Here is a 26,331-nt window from a genome sequence, read left to right as displayed (position 1 = left end):
GCGCTACCGATGCTACCAGCGCGCGGTACAAAATGAAAAGATAGAGTGCAGGATTTCAGACCCCACAACCCTTATCTACTAGCAGAGGGTAATCCGTCTCGACGAAGATTTTGAGAGAAATGACAAGCCAATCCAATACACGTGAACCGTTTGCCAGTCAGTGCCCAATTTTCACCTCCTGCTGATAATTCTACAAAAAAATTATGGGTAAGTAGGTATATTAAAGCATGAGATTTTCTGCGCGCTTTTTCCATACCTATGTGCGTGCCGCCTATAAAGTTAAGTACGGGCCAAGCGCAAGTGCATAGATGCGGTTTATGTGTAAGTGAGAGCCACCATCAGTAACCATGGGGTCGTGGACGCGGACAGTCGTGCTCTCGGTGGCCGTGCTCAGCACAGCGACACTTTCTTCGGCTCTCATCAATGAACTTGAACCGGGAAAAGGTGTGTTGCTATTCATTATATTATATATATTATTAATTGCACCTGTCTGTAAGATTGGTGTTTTTAGGGTTCCGTACCTCAAAAGGAAAAAGAACCCTTATAGCATCACTTTGTTGTCTATCTGTCTGTTCGTCGTGTCTGTCAAAAAAACCTACAAGGTACTTCCCGTTGAGCTAGAATCATGAAATTTCGCAGGTAGGTAGATCTTATAGCACAAGTAAAGGAAAAAATCCGAAAACCGTGTTCATGAACAAATAATTAGTATTTTCAACTTTCAAAGTAAGTTTAATATACCAAGCGGGGTAACCTTAGTCTAGTGCCACTTTGAATAGTTCTAAATTCTAATACGTAGGTACAGGTATAATTATTATTCCCAGCCTACCCGGTTGGTTATACCGCACATTCTCCCACGAAAACTCCTGGCATTAAGTATCTATGGGACTAATGGAGAGAGATCACCACCCTCAGCAATGAGGAATACGACATTGTCTCTTCAAATAAATCTGTTTATATATATCTAACCATTTCTACCTTTATAGTGTTAACTTATATTCCCCTTACTCTTGTAAGATTAGGTCGTATCAAAATATTATAGCTCAAAAGGCTTAAGAAATTACGACTTGACCTCTTGGATTTCTGCCCGTCTTTTCTCTACCGTTGATCTATACATAAGAATTTTCATTATTTATATATTACATTGACAAGTACAAACTATTGTACCTACCTAATTTACAATATTCCACTATTCATTACCGAATTGCCTTAGATTCCCATTCATATTATTAATATGCTTTTGGTATCACGGATGATCGCCTAGTAGGTATTTAACGCACACGGATATTTACAAAAAAGCGAAAGAATCTGAAAAGACTGGAAAAGACAATGGGAGTTCATCCATTACCATCAGAGAAATTTTGATACTTTTGAAAGGATTTTTCAGATTTACTTGTTTATGTTGACGCTTTACTGATTTTAAAACGTAAATAAAATACGTAAGTGATTTTTTAAATCTTTTAAAATGAGAAGTTAATATTAAATAATATACTGAAGTGAATCTGAAAAAAAAACTTCCAAAAGCATCATAATTTTTCTGACGCTAATGGATAAACTCTAGTTTTGAGATCAGATATGAATCCTCAAACAAACGGCAAATGGTCTGGATATATGCTCTGACTAATGACTATGTATTTTAAATACCCTATACATAAATCTATTGTAAAATCTTAAATCGATACCGGAAATAAGATGTTAAAAATAGACACAGATCCGGATATATCCTCACCTTCATGATACGTGATCAAAATAAAAGTAACTAACGGAAAAGCACCGACTAAATCAAGATCGGAGAAGATTTACCTACTACTTATTACTATAGTATGCGACAGGTCGAGACAGCAATCGGAATTTGAATAACATTAAATCAAACAGCTTTTTACAAAACAAATTCATACTTTCGATGCGCACCGTCAGACATAGCGGCATTTGATAATACCAGCTAAGTACAGGCTACAGCTATAGGTAACTGAAATTTTTCTAAACCATTACATATTACTCTCGGTAAGTAACTACATTATGTCATGGAAATGGACATAAATTCCAAACTACATGTGGGCCAAATTACTTTTGTAGAACTTCATTATTGTTTTAGTCATTAAATTTTAAAGGCATCCGTTATACCTGCATCGTCAAGTAAGAGCTTACATACTCGTTTCAGATAATCCCAACTCACGTTTCTTGCGTTATTACAACTCATCAATTTCTGATTAAGAGAAGTAACCCTAGCGCGCTTTCCATTCAAACGTAGTTTGGCGCTCACCAGTTTACACGGATTCAAATATTTACATACAAATCTTTGAGCCGGTGTAACTTTGTAACGAAATCTGATAAACCACAGATACAGATATTTGTGTCTAAAACATGTCCACAAAATTCCATTGCGTTTGATTGATTAATATTAAAATGAGCACCAAACTAAGTCTTTATGGAAAGCGCTGGAGAGCGAGCTACGGTTAATTTCCTTAATACATTCTGTCTTTGATATCAATTTAATTATTCTTTACGTATGTTTTCCGCATCATTGATTTTCCTATATTTTAGTTTCGATGTAGTTAAAACTGTTAACGAAATCGTTCGATATATATGACTAAGATTAGGGCAAACTCTATTAGCAAATGAAATTAAGTCTCGGCCAGAGAAAGCCATTTAACATGTCACGCAACTCACGCGACAACTTGCACCGCATTTTAAGTTAGGTAGGTACGTGTTAGGTACCAGTCTATTATCGATGCGTTAAGTGTTCACACTTCACTTTGATAGCTGCTCGTTAACAATGCTCTTCATCCAGTATGAATAAAGCAATAAATCAACCTAGAAATGAGGCTTCGTTTAAATAAATAATTTGTCACAAAAAACTTTCAGACTTGTGTTCGTAAGATATCAAAATACCATTTCTTGTTTCTTAAGTAATAATAATAAAGATAAATAATATCGCTCAAACCGTCATATTTCTACAAAAAAGTCCCGGCTAAATTCAGGTTTAGAGATATTTTGACCCAATTATTATTATAACGTTCTTCATTATTTAAATAAACTTGTAGGGTAAACATCGCCCAGTGAATTTGGATTTAGGAATTCTTAGTGTTTTCCAAATAAACGGGTTTTTAATTTATACGAATAGGTAAATACGTATACTTAAAAACAATTACTCATCTAAGATAATTTAGTTAAACACAAAAGCGGTTAGATGATATCGCTTCGATATTATTTTTCGCATCCTCATTTGCAATAAACACAAAAGGATATCCATGGTCTGATTCCCCTTTACAATTATCATGGCACACCACAATAAGAATAATTGCAAACGCGTAATTACTCACGTTTATACGAAGGTTACACGTCCTACAAATTGGGTTAAATTAATAATTTACCATCATAAATATAGTATTTTGTGCCCAAGAATAGTATGCTAGCATTAGATTTACCTTAACTGTTTTGTCAATGAACTAGCATATTTTTATCTCACATTAACATAATTTAATCGCGTGGCCCCGCTCGGTGGAAATCCTCTCATGCCCCCTTTGGTCCGGCAACGAGACCGCATTTGTTCAAGTTGTTGTCCGCTAGCTGTACCAATCGTTAAGATCTACACATTACGAAAAGTGTTAGTAAAAAGTGTGAGCAGATTGAGCAAAGTAAATGGACTGGACAGTATTGAAACTATTGAACCTAGAGTTCTAAAAGTGTTTCGAACTTCGAATGTGCCGACTAATATAACATTAGCGCTAAAACATTAGTATTAATAAAGGTTCTCCGTCAGCCAACGTGCACTGATGTCGGTGTAAGCATTGCATTTTGTTAGAGCAATTACGTTAGTGTATTAAGAATTAACTTTGTTGTATAGCGACCCAATTTTTGACGTATTATTTTTTTCAGATTGGCCTCCACGTGGATCAGTACAACAACCAGAAAACCAGACAGAGGCTGCGATTATCCCAACCGAAGCTTATAAGACCACAAGCGAATTTGTAGAAGAAACTCCCTCGGATGTTAAAGATAACGTGGAAGAAGAAATTACTATCCTTGCCCGAACCGCTGCTGAAAAAAGCAATTCTAAAGTAGACTACTCCGGAGCACAACTATGGAAAGTTTCTACAGAGAGAAATGGCGTTCGTGTGATCCTAGGAAGACTGCGACGCAGAAATCGTAAGTATAAGTTCATGCAAATAATCAAATTTTTATAAATACCCAGTTCTCAAAACAGTTTAACACAAATTAGTAATTACTGCTTAAAATTATCTAATAAAATGTTACCTTTTTAATTTATTTCACAGTTATATCTACGTGGGCTGGAAATCAGACTTATGTGGACGTACTGGTCAAGCCAAATGCTGTGGCGAACGTTACAAGAATTTTCGCACGAGAAAATATTTCGTACGAGGTTATTATTGATGATTTACAAAGAAGGATTAACGACGAGAATCCACCGTTAGACGAGAATGAAGTAGAACTTCAGGATAGACGAGGTTTGTTATATATTATATTCGTTGTCCGTTGAACATATATAATAAATCCCGCTTGTGAAATAAACCCGAAATCAATATTCCAAGGGTCGATGTGATTTTGTTACAGCAAGAGCTTACAATTTTTGGCGTTACAGGGCCCTCCGTCGCCGATTAGGTTTGGCCTACATGGGCTACAAATCTCTCAAACTACCCATGGAGTATTGGCCAAATGCAAATTGGGGTTTGTTGCTGAATAAGCTACAAAGATTCATCTTTGTGTCTAAACCCTTGGTCGTGTTGATTAATCGATGTTTCTTGGTAATAGGGTTGTAGCATGTTTGTTTTGTTTTGATTTTAAAATTACGTTAAATCGTGACTAACAATCGGGATATAATATTTAATCGTAGGTACATGTAGGTTTATTTCAGGTTTCACATAAGAAAGTTAATTCACACACAATTCAAGCACATGATCGAATTTTTCCAATATTTTTTTTTTATTTTTGTTTTTAATAAGATTGTGTTAATATAAAACTTTATCATACGAACTGATAATACTTATTTATAATTTTCGATATGTTTTTAAAATTATTAACGAACTGATACGAAGGCTATTCAAGTATTTACTTTATTTTTATAAAACGGTACGCTATTTATTCACTGTTCAAGTCAAGTTGGAACAAAAACTCACGATATTATCTTTATATAGGGGAAAAGCTGACTGACTGACCTATCAACGTACAGCTCAAACTAATGGACGGATCGAGCTGAAATTTGGCATACAGATAGCTATTATGACGTAGACATCCGCTAAGAAAGGATTTTTGAAAATTCAACCCAAAATAAAAATATAAAATGGTAAAATAGGGATCTGAAATTTGTATAGTCCAAGTGAACGAAGTCGCGGGAATAAGCTAGCTATAGCATATAAAGTTATTCTTTATCATTTTGTGCAGGTCACCGTATGACGTGGAAACAGTATCACAGATTAGAAGACATTCATGGATTTATGGATTATCTAGCCAAGACATATCCAAAAATTGTTAGCGTCAATAGTATTGGAAAATCATTCGAAGGAAGGGATCTGAAGGTTCGTAAACCTAATCGTAAACGTAGTCATTTACATCAGTCTGTAATTGTCAGCCATTATCCGTAGTTAAACATTTAAGTCATTCGAGTCACTTGGTCGACGTGATTTGTAAATTATCATCATTTCAGGTACTACGTATTTCCAATGGCGGACCAGATAACAAAGCAATACTTATTGATGGAGGAATACACGCGCGAGAATGGATCAGTCCAGCAACGGTCACTTACTTCATCAACCAAATCGCTGAGAACTTCGATGAAGAGTCTGATGACATTAAGAACATTGATTGGTTAGTGATAGCCCACATTATAACATCTAAATTGATCTCGAGGATCTAAATGTAACGGATTGATCTAAAATGTTGAATTTCCACTTTTTACGTGAGTTACATCTGTCTATTTGTCTGACTACTTTTTAACATTAGTATATTACATTTCATATCCTGACCTGTAGGTACCTATCATACGAATTAGTTGCCTCATCGTGAGCAATATTTTATTGTTATTAGTTTTTGTATAACTTCCACTCCAAAGTAATTAAGCTGTAGTATACTCAAGATTATGTAGGACCTTATCACTTGATGAATTGAGTCGGTTGTCATTGTTATGGCCAACTTTTGTTTATACGTGGTTTGCCAGACTTAAAAATCCTTTGCATTCTAAATTACTCAGTCTATTATCAGGTACTTCCTGCCAGTAGCCAATCCTGACGGGTATGAATACACACATGTAGTGGATCGCTTATGGCGTAAGAACAGGAAACCAGCCTTCGTTGCAGGTAGAACTTGCATTGGTGCGGATCTCAACAGGAACTTTGGGTAAGAGATCCATAAGAAGAAATCCATACCTATTAAGTAATATTATAAATGCCAAATTCGGTCACCCGTCTAATTAAGTACCTACCTACCAAGTACCAACTTGTGTCAACGTTGCTTAATCGCGATCGATTGATATGCGTTGTTACTACTAGTCTACACATCCCTTTGAAAAGCTATTCAATCCAACCTTTACTCAATAATTGACTGAACGAAGCGAGGTCTCTGAGTCTACTTCTCTCTCTAAATTGCACTTGTCCGTCCGTCTGTCAGAGCCTTATGATTTCTGCATTACTGAACGTAATTACTTCAATTTAATCATAATATGTAAACTGATGGCCTTCAGCCGAATACTGCATATGAAAATATGAAAAGCTTAAAGCGCATAATTCGACGCTATAAATTATGGTTTCATTTATCTATTGACCTTCTTGGTACATGAACAACTATTACATATTTTCAGTTACCGATGGGGTGGTAAAGGAGCATCTAACAATCCCTGTAGCGAAATTTATCGAGGTGCCAGGGCTTTCTCAGAACCCGAATCCCGCGCAATGTCCGTAAGTGAATCAAATCATAAATTCACTAAAAATAAAATTAGCTGAAGGTTGTTAAACAGGAATACAATTGTTTTTATCTATAAAATTTCAGCTATGCTATATAGGTATTAGGTAGGTACTTAAATATATTAATTCTGTTATCTCCACACCGAGCGAAGCCAGGTGGATCCGCTAGAGTAAAATATGAAAGAAGAAACTGACTAACTGATATATCAATGTGCATAGCTAGAACCGAAATATAATACACTTTGCATAAATGACTCTCTTTATAACTTAGACTTACACTAAAAAAAAAATAAAAAAAATCTACAGTTTAGTTAAGTACCTACCATATTCGTTATTTTAATGTTTATTCAGGCACAATGTTGACATTTGAGGAATTATTGAGGATCAAACTTAAGTACAAAATGGACTTAGAGAAAAAACAACAACTTGATATTGAACATTTTTACATTCACAGGAATTCATCAAGAATAGTGCAACTCCTTTCTCAGCCTATTTAACATACCACAGCTATGGACAGTATCTACTTTATCCATGGGGTTATGACAATGCAGTAACTCCAGATCATAAAGACTTGGACGCAGTTGGCAAAAGCATAGCAGAAGTAAGTACATAATAATATGATTAATAAAATGGTATTCTATATAAAATTATGTAGGTATACCTATTCATTCATATAGTGATAATGGTCATCAATTTGCATCCTGTGGCAACAAAGATATGGTTAAACTGATGAACATAAACAGAAGGACATAATTAGTGTCTCAGTTATTTAAGAAAAGCTTAATAAAATCAAAGGTTTAGCTTCCATTTCTATAGATTAGTAATTTTGACCCGACTATGGATAGGTATAATGCTAGGGTAGAGTTTTTTTATTATTATTTATTGTACACTGTGCACTGTCAGCCATCTTATATCAACTATATTGTAGCTGTTACAATAGTGAAGTAGGTACCTATGGCAACTGTTCCTTCACCTGAAACTGTCAATATTTATGGAGCTAGCAAAATGAGTGCAAACTACAAAAGTGGCATTATACTGAGCTGCAATTTTAGAATTATTATTGATTTCAGGCTATTGCAAACACAGGAGGATCGAAATACTCAGTTGGTTCATCTAGTGGACTTTTATACCCTGCTTCAGGTGGTTCGGATGACTGGGCCAAAGCTCAAGGAATCAAATATACATACACAGTTGAACTGAGTGACACTGGACGTTATGGATTTGTATTACCCACTTCTTATATTGAACCAGTTGCCAGAGAGTCATTTTCAGGTTTAAGAGTACTTGCGAGATATGTAGGTGACCTCTAAGGGCCAGCGCAAACAAACAGAGTGGACGAGTTTTTTTGATAACTACCTACCTAAATTCAACTTTATGTACTTCAACATACTGTTAAAATTGTTATGCTGAAAACAAAACATGATATGCACTGTGTTTAGGCATGGCTGGGTATGTAGTCTGCCGCCACTGCTAAATCTAAGTAAATAATAAAGCTCAGTTTTTGTAGTAGTTAAGATTTAAGAAAGACAAGTGCATCTTGATTCTTGACTTTGCTGGTGTCTCTTTGCATCTAAATTTTAGATGTAAATCTTTTTATAAGCTATTTAATTTTGCCTATTTTTAACCGACTTCAAAAAAAGGAGGAGGTTCTCAATTCGTCGGAATCTTTTTTATGTGATATCAAGATTGATACAAATGTTAAAAATACTGTAACTTATTTATTTAAATTATTAAGAACTAACTTATGCTCGCGACTTTGTCCGCGTGGATTACACAAATTTCAAACCACTATTTCACCCCCTTAGGGGTTGAATTTTCAAAAATCCTTTCTTAGCGGATGCCTACGTCATCTATCTGCAAGCCAAATTTCAGCTTTATCCGTCCAGTTGTTTGAGCTGTACGTTGATAGATCAGTCAGTCAGTCAGTCAGTCACCTTTTCCTTTTATATATTTAGATTAAATTAAATGCTTTGTTGTATACAAAATGTAGTTTTTTTTTATTTTCCCATTTATCATTTCCCGACAGGTGCTAGTAAATAATGATCATCATCAACATCACTGGCTCACTACTGAGCATGGGTCTCCTCTCAGAATGTGAAGGATTTGGCTATAATCTACCATGCTGACAAGTGTGAATTTTTTTAATAACCTTTGTAGTAAAAAATATTACCTTACCTTACTGGGAGTTTTGTGATCACTATGAACATTTTCAGTCGGCTTAGTTACTTTTATTTGTGGTACATTTCCTTTATCCGTGTAAGAGCGAATGCCATTAACGGCAGCTGCTACAGGGCTACTCTTCAATAAATTTTCAGTTTCTAGAGCGATATTTTCAGCCCTTTTCAAAATTAACTCTACATCATCATTATCTTCATCAATTTCGTGTCCTAAATACTTAGCATCAGAGAGCTTCTTGATTTCATTAAATATCATTTTTATCTCTTCGTCATTATCTTTGAATGCCTCACAAGTCTTCTCATGTAGCAAAAACTCTTTCGTGCAGTTATCATCCGAAACAATTTCAAGATAACTAGCCACCGACTGAGCCATTTTCAATCTATGAAATACAGTTTAGTATCTACTAATTTATTGATGCCAATCGACAGAAACCTTTAAAATAAATCTTTATAAATATTTACCAATTTATTTTTGTTTCCATTTTCCGATCAATCAATCACAACAAACCAACTGTACTGTCCGTTGCTAGGCAACCATCAAAAGTACTGGCAAGCAAAGAGTATATAATCACTACTGGCAAGTGACTGGTCTTCACCTTATATTATTGATATAAGCTATACCGTTATTATACCAATCTCTATGATATGATACCAATGTACTCTGTGGTCAGTGGTGACTGGCTCAGGCTCAGATAAGAATAAGGAGACTTGTCAAACGCGTATACCCGAAAGGGACAAAACAACAAAAGAAATAATACTTACGTATGAAAGGTTATGTTTCATAATTTGCGTTCGCTACAACTTTTACACAGCAAACATAAATGGCTTCTACACACCTTCAATACTAAATTTAAAACAGAAAACTAATTAAAAACTCGTAATATTTGCAATGAATTACTATCACAGAGGTTTGTTGGGCACAAACTACAACGTGCCCAATAAAAAAAAAGCAAAACTATGACAAAGACAAAAACTGTGTTTATGTCTCTATCACTCTTCAGAGCTTTTCTATACACCTAGCTTGCTCTAACTAGGTATTATTATTTTAATGCCAAATCTACCTTGATTCAAGATCTGAGGGCTCAGGTGACTGGCGACCACACGCAACCACAGATCTGGCAACCATGTTCATCTGTCACAACAAAGAATGAAGAATATGTATCTCTATGGTTTTAAACGGCCCTGGATGCCAGTTCTTAAAGTCTCTATGGCATGTAACAAATACACCACAAACCAGTAATCCATATAGTAGATAATCTATGAGTAATCCTTTCCACACTTCGACTTCTGTAGAGTTATCTCTCCCAAGCATTTCATCCAAGCTCCCAAGCTTCCCAAGTGTTCAAAAGTCACTCCCACACATCGATTCTCCCACAATAGGTACCTATACCTACCTATTCTAGAGATATGGAAACCAGTGCCCCTGGTGGTTAGTTCCTTAACTAATTTTCTAGTGTATAGAAGGAACTATAGATATATGTATATGGATTTGTAGGTAGGTAGCTTACCCTTTATGTGAATTTTATTTTTTTATATAATTTCTGAGGATATTACACTAGAGTCTAGACACACGTTTTAGCTCTTTCTGGTATATTTTTAATAAATATTTTATATATTTATCTAGATGACGTCAATCCGCAGCTCTGTTGCGGCGTTATTAATTAACGACAAATGCGTAAAAATAAATTCATGGACATATTATCTATTTGGTACAGAGACAGCTTCTGGTCGGTGGCTTGCAGCCCAGACACGGATAGATATTATAGGCTATTTTTTATCGAGGAAAATTAAGGAGTCCCCACAGGATCTTTAAAAACATAAATCCACGCGGACGAACTTGCGGGCCTAATCTAGTATTTTATAAACAAGGAAATATTCTGTATCTGTATAGCTTTTACCTTTTTCTTTATGCTGGATAAAGAAAGCTAAGTTATTTACGACAACGACTCAGTAATCGGGCGGAGTCTAAGCTTGTAACATGGCTCGCCACCTTTCACGTCTTCAAACCGTGTTAACATTACTCATAATAGGTAGCCTATAATTTACTAAGAGTTAAGACCAAAAATTATTAGGCAGGTAGCCTACCTGCTTATTAAAAATTTTCTGGCAAAAATGATTTAACAACAATTTTTCAAAGTTTAATACTTACCAAAATATAATCAGTGAGAAGAATTGTGTTGTGATTAAATTTTAAAATAGTGTGTAAATGTGTAAACTTTCTATTGTTTTAGGGACACAAGCCAAACATGTTAGCAAACGAAGTGTTGACGAAATAAAGTGCTATGAAAATGGACGATTTTATCGGTTTGTATTTATATAAGAACTTTTTAAAATATATAAGTAAGTCTATTAGCTTTTCTTTACGACGTAGTTCGCGTCAATTTATAGCCTGTAACATTTGGGGATAATGTAACACGGGGATCAGTGACAGAATTTCAGGATTGGTCATTAGTTTCGGACTACCTACTCCCTACAACTTTACCTCTTTATAATATTAGTGAAAGTGAAGACAAAACCTATTTAAGAATATATTATTAGTCTGCTCAGTCTACCTGTGATACCTACTAAACTAACTACAGCAGTTACCTATATACATCGATGCCTATAGGCCCATTACGCACAGTCGACTAGTCGCCCGGCAACTCAGTCGACGTCGACCGTTACAATCTGAAATTTATTGGAAGTAGCGCACGGAGTCCCCGCAACTCCGTGCGCAATAGATACGGAAACTTCCATATTATATTTATTACAGATTCTATATTTATATTATAGATTCTGTTGACTGAGTTAATAACTCTGCGGCTCTTATTATACCTATATGGCTTTTAATAACTACAGCGTTAGAACCAGAACTTTGAAAATCGGCATGAAACAGACGAACCACATACCTACCGATAAGTTTTGCCGATCAGCTGACTAGCCGAAAGCACAGCCAAATCGATAAGTTCTTCCAAATTCAAAATTAGATGGTTTCCTTTTTTTTAAAAAGGAGGCGGTCCTTAATTCGAAGATCGAAAAGATTTAGGTACCGTGGTACCTACCTACTGAATTGCCTACTTATTTTTTGGTAACTTTATATCTATTTACTAGTTTACCTAGGTATATACCTACGTAATTTTAGGAAACTTAGTAACTAGGTATTTTATTTATATTAGAGAAAAATTACAAAAACCTGAAAATCCTAAACTATCTCTTGTTACCAATCGACGTAGCGACGTGATTGAAGGACAAACCAACAAACAAACACACTTTCGCATTTATAATAAGGGTACTGATATGCCGTAGTGTGATATGAGCGTTACAAAGAAACTCCTTGTAGTTTTGGATTAGGAAAGTTGGCTAACAGGCTATAGCGAAACTAGTCAAATTGTATAATGTTGCAACTTACGAGTGACAACTGTTACCTAACAAGTGGAAAATAAAAAACGTGTGAGATGATTTCTATGAAGATATCGCAAAAACTAACGTCTGATGAAACAAATAAAATGGGTTATACCTGGTACGTATAGGTACATTATTTTTTAGCCTAATTAACGTAACTAAAGTACGCGACAGGTCGAGATGGCAATCGGGGAATAACATGAGGCGGGGGGACGCCCCGTACACCCACACGTCACCCGTGCTCGCCCACACTGGGTTAACGCGGGGGCTGTGCGGGGCATTTCCTCCCCGATTGCCATCTCGATCTGTCGCGTACTAAAGTTATCTCCGTACCTACCTAAATTTTTAATTAGATTAGTTTGTTGATTAAAGGGTGAGAAATTAAGGGGAGGTAACTTTAAGGACCATACTGTACCTAAATATTGATCACTATAATATTGATTTAGGTTCTTTTAAGAATCCCCTGGGAACTTGCATTGCTTCGTATGGACAGGGCTATTGAACAAACAAAAAAACGGGCCGATTAGAGAACCGCCTCCTTTTTGGAAATCGGTTAAAAAGGGCACGGACTCAGTGGTGCTTTAGCACCAATGCAACCTCAGTGACGTCTGGATTTCAAACGGGTCGTTCAAGGTGGCGCTGATTTATTTGGTTCCACAAATCCAAAACCGTGAAAAATGTTGTCGCTGGACCATATCTTGTCATTATATCGATGCTCGTATTATGAAAATAATAAACTATCGCAAAACTCTTACTACAAAAGTAGATTTATAATGAGTTCCGCTAAACGCAGTCACGCAAACAATTAACGCACGAGTACAAACGGGGGGGACTTAATTTCCCCCATTCAACTGTAAGCACATTGACCCCACTTTCGCCGCAACCTTGACAACGGCTGCCGTGCCGTATTTCACATTATTATCATTTCCTGCTGCGTCTTGAGAAATCCACTTTCGCTGTTATTGAATCGGATACAAATAGGGTTGCCACTCCATCCGCAATCACATTTCTCCAGGATATAGAATATCTAATAACTATGTCAACTTATCAAACCATACAAATAAGTATCTTCTTTGTGACACATCGTTTATTGAATTTGACAATCCTTAAATTATTAGTATATAGTAGTAGGTAATAATAATTAATAATTATTTCTAGCAGTAGAAATAATTATTAGCCTTGAAATAGTAGTTAGGTATTATTAGTAGTCGGTAATTATCTACATAATATACCTACGCTTAATATTAGGATACATCCATAATCTTACACCATAACTCAACAGTTAAATCATTGGTCTCAAGTCTCAACTTGTTCAAAAATGTCTTTCTACACGCCTGAAGCTCAAAATTAAGAATTATTATTAGTAATTTACTTAGTAAGAATATAAATTTTGGCCTATTTCTTCATCTGATGAATTAATTTCATTCTATGTTAAATATTTGGTGTAAGTAGTACAATAAAGAATACTTTCATTTCCCGTCCCTTCGGCGGTGTACCTATTAGATGACATTAGACAACATGCGGTTATACAAGGGGCGGACCAACAAATTCCTGAAAGGCCGGCAACGCATTGGTGGTTCTTCTCGAATATTCATAACTTAACATCAGGTCACCCGCCTGCTCGTTTGCTCGCCATTTTAATTTAAAAAAATCTAATAATTTGACAACCCTAAATTACATCAAGATCATGTTTCCGATAACAACTGCTTAGTACCGGACATAATAAACATGCAAAGAACACATAAACATGTATTTCAAACAATTATTATTTATAGACCGACAAGACTATTAGGTACATTACAGTTTTGATAGGAAAACAGGATTTATTAACTTTTGTCTTATCCGGCTCGAAGGACCAGAAACGAACATACTTTAGGAATATTACTTGCCGTCTTCCCTGGTACATTGTGTACCTATGCGCTCTAGTTTTTTAAGTAGGGATCCCGGATTCGATTATTTCGATACACTGCTGGGTCAATTAAGGCGGTTTTATTCTCGACTATCGGGTCTGGTGGACGTTTTCGGCCGCGGCTAGTTACCGGTAAAGTGATTAAGCGTTCCGGCACATTATTATGCATTCAGGCGCGTTGCTCCTAAGAGAGTTTAGGAAATAGATTTACTGAACTGTCATACTCTTCCGCGTTTCCATTTTAATTTATAAGTAGACTACTGTGCATTGACTTGTGAGTTGTGACATCATCTCGATCTCACCGGATAGAAAGATGAGAATGTAGTCAAGCACTGTCAACTTGTCGTCCCATAAAAATACGTATAAAAAATTGTAAGGAACCAAAGTTTAAAGATTTTGACAACTTCCCTGGTGCAGTGGTGGGCGCTGTGGCGGGTGTGGAAGACCCCGGGTTCGATTCCCCACACGGGCAATTTGGGAATTTTTATTTTATAAATTGTCTCTGGTATGATCTGGTGGGAGGCTTGGGCCGTAGGTAGTTACCACCTTATAAACAAAGTCGTGCCACTGCCAAGTGATTTAGCGTCCCGGTACGATGCCGTGTAGAAACCGATCAAGGGTATGTGCTTATATGAAACTGCCATACCCCTTCCAAGTTAGCTCGCCTCTATCTTAGACAGCATCATCACTTACCATCAGGTGAGATTGCAATCAAGGGCTAACTTGTATCAGAATAAAAAAAAACGTATTAACTAACTATTATATTTCTTGCTTAGAAATCCTGACCGTGCAGACGATGTGATATGGACAAGCGACGAGTGTTCTCGATATTACCTTTGCCTGGACGGCGATGTATTCGACTTCCAATGCACCAAGGGTCTGCTGTTCGACGTCGATCGGCAACTGTGCGACAAGCCGCAAAATGTGCATAACTGTGAAGTAACAACTGGTAGGTAACGGACATCTTAAAGACCATCTTAAGCCCTTCTCCCTCTGAGATGAGACCCGTGCTCTGCAGTGAGCCAGCGATGGATTGATAATGATGATGATGATTCATCTTTCCTTTTTTTTAACGATGCTGAAAAGTGACACTACCTTCCTACTCTTAAAAGGTGCAAATACACTTAATTTAGTTAAGAGCAAAATAACAGTTTAAACATCAATAGGTCAACACCACATAACGTCTACTTACCTACCTAAAAGGTTAAAAGGGGTCGACTGAAATCCGAAAGGTTACAGATACCAATCTCAGCTGCCACAGTTTGCTAGCTCGATTGCAATATATTATGTACTTGCCATTAATTCAGTAGGTAGGACAGGTACCATGGTACATTTACACTATAAGCCTTAACCAAATAGGTAGCACAGAATTTTAATAATTTCGGGATCCTAAATTCCTAATCCTAACTGACTGTAATTAGCGTCAGTCTAAGGGGAGAGGAAGACAAAAAGGTAGAGTGTGTGAAAGAGGATATGCGTATAAAAGGGATGGATAATGCATAGAGGCCGACCCGACCCCACATAGCGTGGGATAATAACAGAAAGAAGAAGAACATAGAACTTTAAATTCTTCTTCTGAATTACCTGATTATTGGGGTTATAAATAATTCTGATTATTATTTTAGAGACAGTGATACCAAAGCCACAGCTAGAGAGCGCTTTCTGCGCAAATGAGACCCATCTCGGATGCGCTGATGACGTTTGCATTCCGGCGGAGTACTTTTGCGATGGAGCTATGGATTGCGACGATGCATCAGATGAGGTAAAATTCGAAAATTCTTTTCTAGAGCTAAGTTTTTAGAGTCAAGCTTTGGGTCAAACTCAGACGAAACCATTGCGGGAAAATGAATTGTTTGATAAAATGAACTGTTTGATAAATACTTTAAGAATTCACCAAATCATTTATATGTCGACCGGGCCGACGGAAGAGACCGCTTACTATAATGGGGGGTCTCTTTCCTCCCCCCCCGCCCCCACCATCAAGAGCGAGCGAAGCGAGCTCGGGAGAACTCCGACTCGGAACGGTTAGGTTAGAAGGGGATGGCGGGGTCTTACAGACCCCGCCATCCCCTTCGTGGGTTATTTCTTTTTTTACCACCCAGAAAAAAGGAGCCCCATGATATTATTGCTACGTAATGCGTTGCATAGTGGTTTGCATCATTAGTGAACCGGCAAATGTATGTTCATCATCTACTACAAGTACAACTACCAGCGTTTTAAGCACGGACGATACAAGTACATACATAAAAACAAATGTACAAATGGTGATGCAAACAATTGCTTCCCGCATCCCGCATTCTTTATTTAGAACTTTTCTGGACATTTGCAGAATTCTATCATAGCATAATCTAGAGGAAAAATACTAAGTTAAAAAAAGGTTAATTCTCGAGATAAAAGTACAATTATTGGTCTGATTTAAAATCGACAGCTTACATAACCATGAGTCCATAAGGTAAAATTTTTAACTGAATGCTGCACTTTACAGTTACCACATCGTATTAACGTCATCGTAACTTGCAATTTGACCAAGCTACTTATAATAAATCGGCGAATGTCTTCGTTTACTTTCACTGTCTGCAAACTTTTCATATTTCTAAGCAAATTGTTACTTGGTTACAGTAATTTGAGCACCGCATATTATTGCCACACTTTGCTTAACCAGGAAACAGGAAGAGATTTTCGACAGTTGCGTTTGTTTGTTTGAATTAGTAATAGGTAAGTAAGTAGACTAATAACGTGCAAACACATTACCGTGTTGTTTTCGAGATGTAGCAGGCGGCGAGCGGAGTCATAACTCATATATACTGTTTACATACATTTTGATTTTATTAAAGACGTGTAGATGTGTTTGCAAAACAAGACAACACAGCTAAACTAATGATTTTAAACTTATTTCGTAATTTAACGACATGTATCGTACAAAACGGGTAAATACATAGCACGATTAATCACGCGATTTTTAACTACCTACCGATATTTCGACTCAGTTGCAGAAGTCGTACTTCACATCTCGCAGCACTGCAGTCCCGTCACACGAGTAGATATTTTCTACTCATGTGGTCCCGTCGTACTCATCAACTGAGGCGAAATATCGGCAGTTAAAAATCGCCTAATTAATCGTGGTATGTACACCCGTTTTATACAATACAATATAACACTGGTAAAGTATTCTATAGATTTTGTTAGTTGTTATTTTATAAGACAGACAACTTAATTTTCAGGGTTGGTGCGATGTCAGGTCCGATCCTAATGCTGCGGCACCATGTGATCCTGGACTATGTCATTTGCCAGAATGTTTTTGCACAAAAGATGGAAAACAAACACCCAACAACCTCGTTTCAAGTCAGGTAAATAGTTCATTTACCTTATTAGTTGTACCACAGAGTACTCGTATTTTTAGTATTGACAATCAGTTTCGGAATCTAGGTAAGTACCTATACAAAATATGTTCGAAAATCGAATAAAATGGTATGGTAACAAAAAGAGACTAGAAGAGTAAATGGGCTTCCGAGACAGTACAAGCGGCTTGGCTTCAAGCATGTAGATTTTTGCTTGAGCGAAGCATTTTGACCGTTTACAATGTTTGCTTGATGTCAAGCATTTACGTGCTTGACGGTGATTGAGGCGATTTTATATTTATATTTATTATTGCTTGACGGGCCGTTCGGACTGTGTTCGAGATATGAGAAAAATGCGGTCATGAAAATTAAAATGTGTTTTTCTTGTTCAATGGTACGGAACTCTTCGTGTGCGAGTCTGACTCAAACTCGACCGATTTTTTGTATTGACATTATTTCTAGACACCACAAATGATCACCCTCACATTCGACGGCGCCGTGAACCATGAGAACTGGGACATCTACTCGCGGAACCTGTTCACGGCGGAGCGCGTGAATCCCAACGGCTGTCCCATCCGGGCCACGTTCTTTGTGTCTCACCCCTACACCAACTATCGGCATGTGCAGAGATTGTGGAACAACGGCCACGAAATTGCTGTACATTCCATCACGTAAGGCTCCTTGCAACTTTGGATCATAGCATTTTTCACATTTCTTCCTGGTCTTTTAGGTACTCCCTTCTAGCCCATTCGCTTTGCTTACTGTTACAACTTCATCTGTCTGTGACTTTAAAAACGCAGACCGAGGTTTTATTTCGATTTGGTATCAGCTTTAGCTATTTTTGAGTACGTATACACCTAACTTGGACGGACGACATCAGACGAGTCGCAGGGAGCCGCTGGATCCAGGCGGCGCAAGACCGTGGCGTGTGGAAGTCCCTACAAGAGACCTATTTCCAGCAGTGGACGTCTATTGGTTGATGATGATGATACACCTAGGTACTTTATGTTCTGCATTCTGATGAACCTACTAATTTTACCTAGGTACGTTACAAAAACTTAGGAAAGGTTTAAAACCCAAAGAAATCCTTCGCATTTGGCTCGATTGAATTATCTATTTATCAAATTATGTTTGATTTTCGTCATGAATCATGACTGTCATCATAGGATTTTAAATTATTTATTTCATATCCAACAGGCACCGAGGCCCAGAAGAATGGTGGTCCAAAAATGCAACAGTTGAGGACTGGTTTGACGAAATGGTAGGCCAGGCGAACATAATTAACCGATTTGGTCGAGTTTGGATGGAAGATTTCAGGTAATACACCATTTAATTATTAATTAATCCGCCTAGAGTCAATCAACAATTTTTTTGTCATTCTCCTTCTTCGTTCTTCCATTTTGGTATCGTCTACTCTGGTGCTAATTATTAACTCAATTCGTGACAGGTATAATAATTTTCGGGACCGAGGACCTTATCTAAGGAAATATCCGTTACCAACTTAGATCAACGTTACTTAACCAGCAATATGCGTTGTTGCAACTTAAGTTAAAATTTGCCTTTTTCTTTTAAATGTATTTGCTTACATGAACCTGGCTCGAAGGACCAAAAAAATCTTTTTGCAGAGGATTGCGAGTCCCGTATTTATCAGTGGGCTGGAATAGACAGTTCCTTATGATGCAAGAGTTTGGATTCGTGTATGATGCCACAGTGGTGGCGCCGTTAGCTGATCCTCCATTCTGGCCTTACACGATGGATTACAAAATGCCCCATACTTGTTCTGGTAAGAAATTATTTCTATAAAATTTATTTTATTAGGTATGCTAAACGTTATTCATAATTTTTTTGATTTTCCCCTCTAGCAAGCTTAGATAATTATGTTAGGAGTGTATGACAATTTTATCCAACCTATTGTTGCCCTGTTGGATTCTGTAAACATTTATCCCGCCGCGCCGCCCATTCCGTAGTCATCAGCATCATCATCTGACTGCACTGCTGAACATAGTATAGCAAGAAAACTGTATGACACAAGTTGTGCTGAGTCATGACAGTAAAGGGCACTAATGAGCTTTTTATGTTGAACATAAATGCCAGTTTTCACTGTCCATAGTTATAGGTATTAACATAATAAGATACTTTATATTTTAACGTTATATCACAACATAATTAACGATCTGTAATCTTATTAAGTTGTGGATTTAAGGTAATATCACAGTATAAAGAGAGACACAGTAGTCCGACACCTTTGATCTCGTGGCAATTGACGACCACAACTACCCTTCAACATAGGGCCCCAGCTAGTAACTAACTAACTACGCAGGCGTTCGAGTCACTCCTTCGTCCCACACTTACCGCACGATTTATCTGTCTAGACGGCTTTCTTGAACCTCTGTATGTACCTAATATCAAATCCTTACTGTGGTAATATGTACTTAGCTAGAGATTTCTTTAATTTAAAACAAAGCCGGCCCGAATGTACTATGTATTGACATATCGCTTTCCCGCAAGTACTAGGTACATAGCTGTTAGTAACTTTCTAATAAGCATGCGATATACGAGTGTGCATAGGTAAGTACCAAATACCAAAGCACTTTTTTTTATTGGTATAATAGATGAACGTACTCTGATAGACAACAAATGGGTCGTGTGAACAGCAAAATGATAATTCTTTAGTTTTTGTTACAAAAGATTCCACGCTAACAGCTAACACAAACATTGATGGCCGATCACCTTTTAGCCACAGTTTATTTCTTGCTTAATGTAACTACACAATAATTATGTAGATACACACTGAATTATACTCATAGATAAATCTGTATATATAAAATTCAAAGTTTTTACTGACTGACTGACTGACTGACTGACTTATAAATCAACGCACAGTCTAAACCGCTGGTCCTAGAGACATGAAATTTGGAGGGTGTATTTTTTGTAAAGAGTAGGTATCCACTAAGAAAGGATTTTGCGAAATTTCACCCCTAAGTGGGTTAAATGGGGTTTTGAAATTTATGTAGTCCAGGCGGACGAAGCCGCGAGCATAAGCTAGTACTTGCATAGAATATTTTAATATATATATAATATTTAATATATTTATTTATTTAAACAACTCAGTACAGTAATCAACTCTCTGGAATCCTGACCCCTAAACTAGGAAATCCCGTGTCTTAGGGGCCAGTGCCTTCCCAAACATAAGATATGAATAGTTAATAATTTACAGCTAGGTATTACAACTATATAAAATAAATAAATAAACAAAACACAAGGTTAAAGCGTGAAACAAACTATGGGACGCGTCCGTAAGCTATGGCTAAGAACCGCGATTGATAGGCGTCCACAGTCGTCTTGCGAGATATTACGACTCGGACGCATCCGCGACTTTTCTAATAGATATCTTTTTAAGATTTTAGAAAAATATTTAATTTAATATCTTTGGTTTTTACTGTATTCATTATTTGCTGTGCCATTCAAGTAAGTCGGAAAAGTAAACAGTTATATCCCTACTTTTCTAAACAGGAAACAACCAATACTGCCCAACTAGAAGCTACGCTGGTCTATGGGAGATGGTGATCAACCCCCTCGTCAACGGTGACCACATCTGCGCTACCTTAGAGTACTGTCCATCGAACCTCAGCGGAGACGACGTGTATAACGTGCTCATAGAAAACTTCAAGCGGCATTACTTGAAGAATAGAGCGCCGTTCGGGATTCACCTCAACTCGACGTGGTTGAAAAATAGCGACTACTTAAATGCTTTAAAGGTTGGTTGCCTTTGGTACATTTAAAATTCAGTTAAAAATAAAATGATAGATGGGACCCTGGATTCATCCTACGGCTTTTCCAGTAGGAACTATGTAGTCATAAAATGAGAAAAATTTATTAGTCAGAAGACAGATCGCATATTGCACACAGAAATACGAAAAATGTATGGGAACATAATATATTAGGGTTAACTTAGATTTGTCCCAAACAGGTTCACAATCGCAGTGCGTTATTGTAATATTTTAAATACATTGTATACTTAGCAGCTATGAAATCTATACCTAGACATTCAAGGATAAATTGACCTGACTTACTCGTATATAATCAACCAGTTCAACTACTGAATTTAGAAATTCCAGATTAAACATGTAGACCATTCTCTCAATAACGTGACCGTGACTCTCACTAGGAAAGGATTTTTAGAAATTCCACCCTCAAAATAGGACCGGCTTACTTGGCTGAATTAATGATATTCTTGTTGCAACAATGCATTGAAACCAATAATAATAAAAAAATTGAGCGTCAGAGGCGATTGCGTCACCAAGTCAGCATTAAAAATATATCAAGATTGCTCTCGTATTCAATATTACACATATTGATATTACACTTATCTGAAGGCCGAAATTGATGATCTTTGAGTACTGATCTGTTTTCTGTCAGATCATTAATTAAAGCACCGTGTTGGCGCGGGGGCTGTGCGGGTGTGCGGGGTGTCCCCACCCCGATTGCCATCTCGTATATTTTACTTTTATGTTACAGAGATTCACAGACGAGCTACTAAAGCTGCCGGACGTATATTTCGTAACATACAGCGAAGTTATCGACTGGATAAAGCGACCGACGCCGGTCTTGCAACTCAAGAAGTTCCAACCCTGGCAGTGCAACAAACGACAATTCGCGGAATCCGAAATCGCTTGCAGCAAACCAAATACTTGCAAACTACCCTCCAAAGTGTTAGAACATGACAAATACATGATAACCTGCATGGATTGCCCTAAGAGTTATCCGTGGATACGAAACGAATTTGGGTTCGAATAGCATCTTCTTTCGAATAGCACTTAACTTCTCATAGACAAAGATTTAATAGACAAATGTAAAGTTACCAATATTTTATAAGTTTTGTAAATGTTATATATTTTAAGCAAGTCGGGATCCATTAACATAATAAAAACCTTTTGGATTGGTTAAATCTACATTCAATTTAAATCGGATGTCAGTAACATTGAAATATTAGAAACTTTATTGAAAAAGATAAATAATAATCGATGAAATATGAATCAAAGGAATGAATTGCTAACTTAAAATAAACCAAAGTGTTAACTTAAAAACGTGTAAATGGATCCAGATATAATATTAAGATCTTAATTTATTCCCTTCTATTATAAGTGTAATTTTGTTGTATGGACTGTGATGCTTCGAAATTCATTATATTTTTGTATGATGAATATGGGTGGGTACTCTTTAGTTTAAAAGTTTTGTATACACTGTGTAAACAGGCGCCATTATTGTTTATTAATTTATTTATTTTTTGTAATAAAAAAATTAAAAATTATACCTACATTTGCTTTATTAGTTTGCCACCATTCTATGAACAGGCCATGACCGGTATAAGATAAAAGCCATAAAATATTAAATAACATAAGCCAGATTAGCATAATATGTATCCCAAATTCAAAAATAGTTATTTCATTTGTAAGATAATATTACATAATAGGTATATTATCTTACAGCATATTTTCATATGTAATTCAATAATTAGATGACCACATATAATAATATTTTATCTTAAGATACTAAAATATCAGAAATATAATATTGCAAGACATCTTATAATATAATAATTATGATTTATTTTAGGCATTTTTTAAATACTTACTAGGCTTTTGAAGCATATCTTGTGCTATTGAAATAATATTAAATAACTAGTGTGCAATATCATTTTAAGATAAAATACAGAATATTAGTCATACTTTTTCTAAGTTTGATTCAATCTGGCATGTCTACACTAATATTATAAAGAGGAAAACTTTGTTTGTTTGTTTGTACTGAATAGGCTCAAAAACTACTGGACCGATTTTAAAAATTCTTTCACCATTCGAAAGCTACATTATCCACGAGTAACATAGGCTATATTTTATTATGGAAAAAAATAGGGTTCCGTAAGATATTTGGGTTTTTCGGACACAAGGTGTAAAAAATCAACCAGAAAAGTTACTTATTTTGCGTACGCTGCCTAAACTATAAAAGATAGAACCATAAAATGTTCTAATTAATTGTAGATCTTATAAATATCTACAAAAAAGTCCGCGACACACTATACCCATCTATGTCGAGTGAGGCACAGCAACCATTTTTTTATTTAAAAATCTTGAATTTTTTTTGGACTACATTTAAACGCGTTTATTTTACTCATGCTATTAATCCTTATCAAAATAAATGATTTCATCACTAAGAACAGTTTATGGAGATAATATTTGGTCTTTGAATGATTAAAATTGGACGTTTGGTTTTGAAGTTATGGCGAAATTAAAATATTACGATTTCTGCTGCACGGCCCGTTGTCTACACTAATATTATAAAGAGGAAAACTTTGTTTGTTTGTTTGTTTGTTTGTTTGTACTGAATAGGCTCAAAAACTACTGGACCGATTTTAAAAATTCTTTCACCATTCGAAAGCTACATTATCCACGAGTAACATAGGCTATATTTTATTTTGGAAAAAAATAGGGTTCCGTAAGATATTTGGGTTTTTCGGACACAAGGTGTAAAAATCAACCAGAAAAGTTACTTATTTTGCGTACGCTGCCTAAACTATAAAAGATAGAACCATAAAATGTTCTAATTAATTGTAGATCTTATAAATATCTACAAAAAAGTCCGCGACACACTATACCCATCTATGTCGAGTGAGGCACAGCAACCATTTTTTATTTAAAAATCTTGAATTTTTTTGGACTACATTTAAACGCGTTTATTTTACTCATGCTATTAATCCTTATCAAAATAAATGATTTCATCACTAAGAACAGTTTATGGAGATAATATTTGGTCTTTGAATTATTAAAATTGGACGTTTGGTTTTGAAGTTATGGCGAAATTAAAATATTACGATTTCTGCTGCACGGCCCGTTGTATTATATTATATAAAGAGGTAATGTCGTTAAGTTTGTTTGTAGGGGGTAATCTTTAGAACTACTGAACCGATTTTAAAAATTCTTTCACCAGTAGAAAGCTACATTATTCCTGAGTGACATAGGCTATACGGGATCTTTAAAAACCTAAATCTACGCGGGCGAAGCCGCGGGGATCAGCTAGTATTATATAAAGAGGTAATGTCGTTAAGTTTGTTTGTAGGGGGTAATCTTTAGAACTACTGAACCGATTTTAAAAATTCTTTCACCAGTAGAAAGCTACATTATTCCTGAGTGACATAGACTATATATATATATCTTTAAAAACCTAAATCTACGCGGGCGAAGCCGCGGGGATCAGCTAGTCATTTATAAATTAAAGAGAAATTAGGGTTGTGGCAACACAAGCAGCACATTCTTGAATAATACCTATTTCTTGAATCGTTCATGTTTTTTTTTATTACTTGACAACAATCACACTTTAAAAAAAGCATAGTTGAGATCTAGGTTGTAGTGTGCTTGCCTAGAAGATGCCTACTCACTCTTGCTTTCAAGGTATTTAGGTTATATGTGGCAGGAAACATGGACGCTTTTAAGTATTAACTAATGTTAAAAATCTACTATCGATAAATAAAAAGTGCATTATGGGCCTTAATGTTTACTTATTCTCTATCTTAAATACTAAGACATAAAAAAATAGTAAAGTTATACACAGCTATCCCTCCTGGGTGATGAAAGGGTTTGGAATTGCCTCCATTCCATCCATGGGGCAAATGAGCACAACAGATGTACCTCGGCATACAACTAGGCCTAGTGCTCTAGTATTATCTAGTAATTTATAGGGATCATCTGGATCTGAAATGAAGAAAACACACTTTTAGTTACAAGTAGATGATGCCATGACTTTGTCTGTGTAGATTTAGGTTTTGAAATTCCAGTGGGATCTCTTTGATTTTCCAGGATAAAAGGTTTCCATGTCCTTCCCCAGGATGAAAGCTATCTCTGTACCCGTCAAAATTGTGAGAGAGAGAGAATGTTTCAGTTTCTTAGCTCCATGTCCTTCAGTCTAATAAGAGATGAGGGCTATGCCCTACATTGGGATTTCACATAAGTAGGTAGGTACAGCCAAATTTTTTTAGTTATATTAAAAATCATGATAAACGTAAACTTTTACAAACCTCTTAGATATTCTGTAGTATTATCCAGTACCAAATTTAAAAGTGGATCATATCCCTTCAGTATACCGGCTGCTTCTCGACCGCCGGCGAATTTTACGCGTATACTCTTTTCTAGATATTTACTAAGGTCTAAGATGGATTCTTTTCTGCGTTTTTCTTTATTATCTCCGCCGCCCTGAGATGTCTAAAACAGTTTACAACAATTAATACTGTAAAAAACTATGGTGAAAAACATTGAAAACATGGTAAGTTGTGAAAAGTTGTATATAAATTTTGAACTTACTTTATTCTTGTCACCTTCTTTAGAAGCCATTTCTGGATTTCCTATAATCTAGTTACTTTTAGATTATTTTATAAATGATTTACAGAAATCCAATATTATTTAGTTTAGTACAAACTTACTGAACAATAACACCAATCTGAATTATTTTAGGTTATGTTTTTGGTTTTGACCACAGATTAATCATTAACAAATAACAATTAATATAGGTTTTTTTAAACTGGTTTTACATCTCTGGGTTCTAGCCTTTATGAGCCTATTAAT

The 26,331-nt window shown here is 36.1% G+C and overlaps 4 protein-coding genes across 8 annotated transcripts in view; 2 read left to right on the top strand and 2 right to left on the bottom strand.

The window, feature by feature from the left end:
- Positions 1-10,019, bottom strand: part of LOC117990947 (centrosomal protein of 162 kDa) — a 30,208-nt gene extending 20,189 nt beyond the window's left edge. For 2 of the 5 annotated variants that reach the window (XR_011237877.1, XM_069505021.1), the window contains exon 1: positions 9,090-9,602. Coding sequence is in view for 4 of the 5 variants with exons in the window: in XM_069505021.1 (XP_069361122.1) it covers positions 9,090-9,464 (375 nt within the window). In the remaining variant the exon portion in view is untranslated. Of the gene's footprint in view, positions 1-9,089; positions 9,603-9,853 lie in introns of those variants that run through there. The other 3 variants (XM_034978449.2, XM_069505019.1, XM_069505023.1) reach the window with 3 other exon arrangements.
- Positions 317-8,529, top strand: LOC117990948 (carboxypeptidase B-like). Its single transcript, XM_034978450.2, has 9 exons — positions 317-444; positions 3,877-4,146; positions 4,275-4,466; positions 5,401-5,534; positions 5,663-5,823; positions 6,217-6,351; positions 6,812-6,908; positions 7,369-7,515; positions 7,985-8,529. The coding sequence occupies exons 1-9, from the start codon at positions 348-350 to the stop codon at positions 8,222-8,224; spliced, it is 1,473 nt and encodes a 490-aa protein (XP_034834341.1). The 5' UTR covers positions 317-347; the 3' UTR covers positions 8,225-8,529.
- Positions 10,020-10,907: 888 nt separating the features above from the next.
- On the top strand, positions 10,908-23,036 carry ChLD3 (Chitin and LDLR binding deacetylase 3). The gene is made up of 10 exons (XM_034978541.2): positions 10,908-11,121; positions 11,323-11,395; positions 15,158-15,330; positions 16,007-16,143; positions 17,603-17,728; positions 18,182-18,390; positions 18,917-19,036; positions 19,345-19,502; positions 21,233-21,477; positions 22,238-23,036. The coding sequence occupies exons 1-10, from the start codon at positions 11,070-11,072 to the stop codon at positions 22,514-22,516; spliced, it is 1,572 nt and encodes a 523-aa protein (XP_034834432.1). The 5' UTR covers positions 10,908-11,069; the 3' UTR covers positions 22,517-23,036.
- A 2,215-nt stretch (positions 23,037-25,251) lies between these two features.
- LSm7 (U6 snRNA-associated Sm-like protein LSm7) lies at positions 25,252-26,256 on the bottom strand. The gene is made up of 3 exons (XM_034978546.2): positions 26,071-26,256; positions 25,788-25,971; positions 25,252-25,464 (listed from the first exon to the last, which is right to left on the bottom strand). Exons 1-3 carry the CDS (start codon positions 26,098-26,100, stop codon positions 25,325-25,327), a joined length of 354 nt encoding a protein of 117 aa, XP_034834437.1. The 5' UTR covers positions 26,101-26,256; the 3' UTR covers positions 25,252-25,324.
- Between the last annotated feature and the right edge of the window lie 75 nt (positions 26,257-26,331).

Source organism: Maniola hyperantus, chromosome 19, assembly GCF_902806685.2.
Source record: "Maniola hyperantus chromosome 19, iAphHyp1.2, whole genome shotgun sequence".
Lineage (NCBI taxonomy): Eukaryota > Metazoa > Arthropoda > Insecta > Lepidoptera > Nymphalidae > Maniola > Maniola hyperantus.
This window is presented reverse-complemented; position numbering and strand designations above follow the sequence as displayed.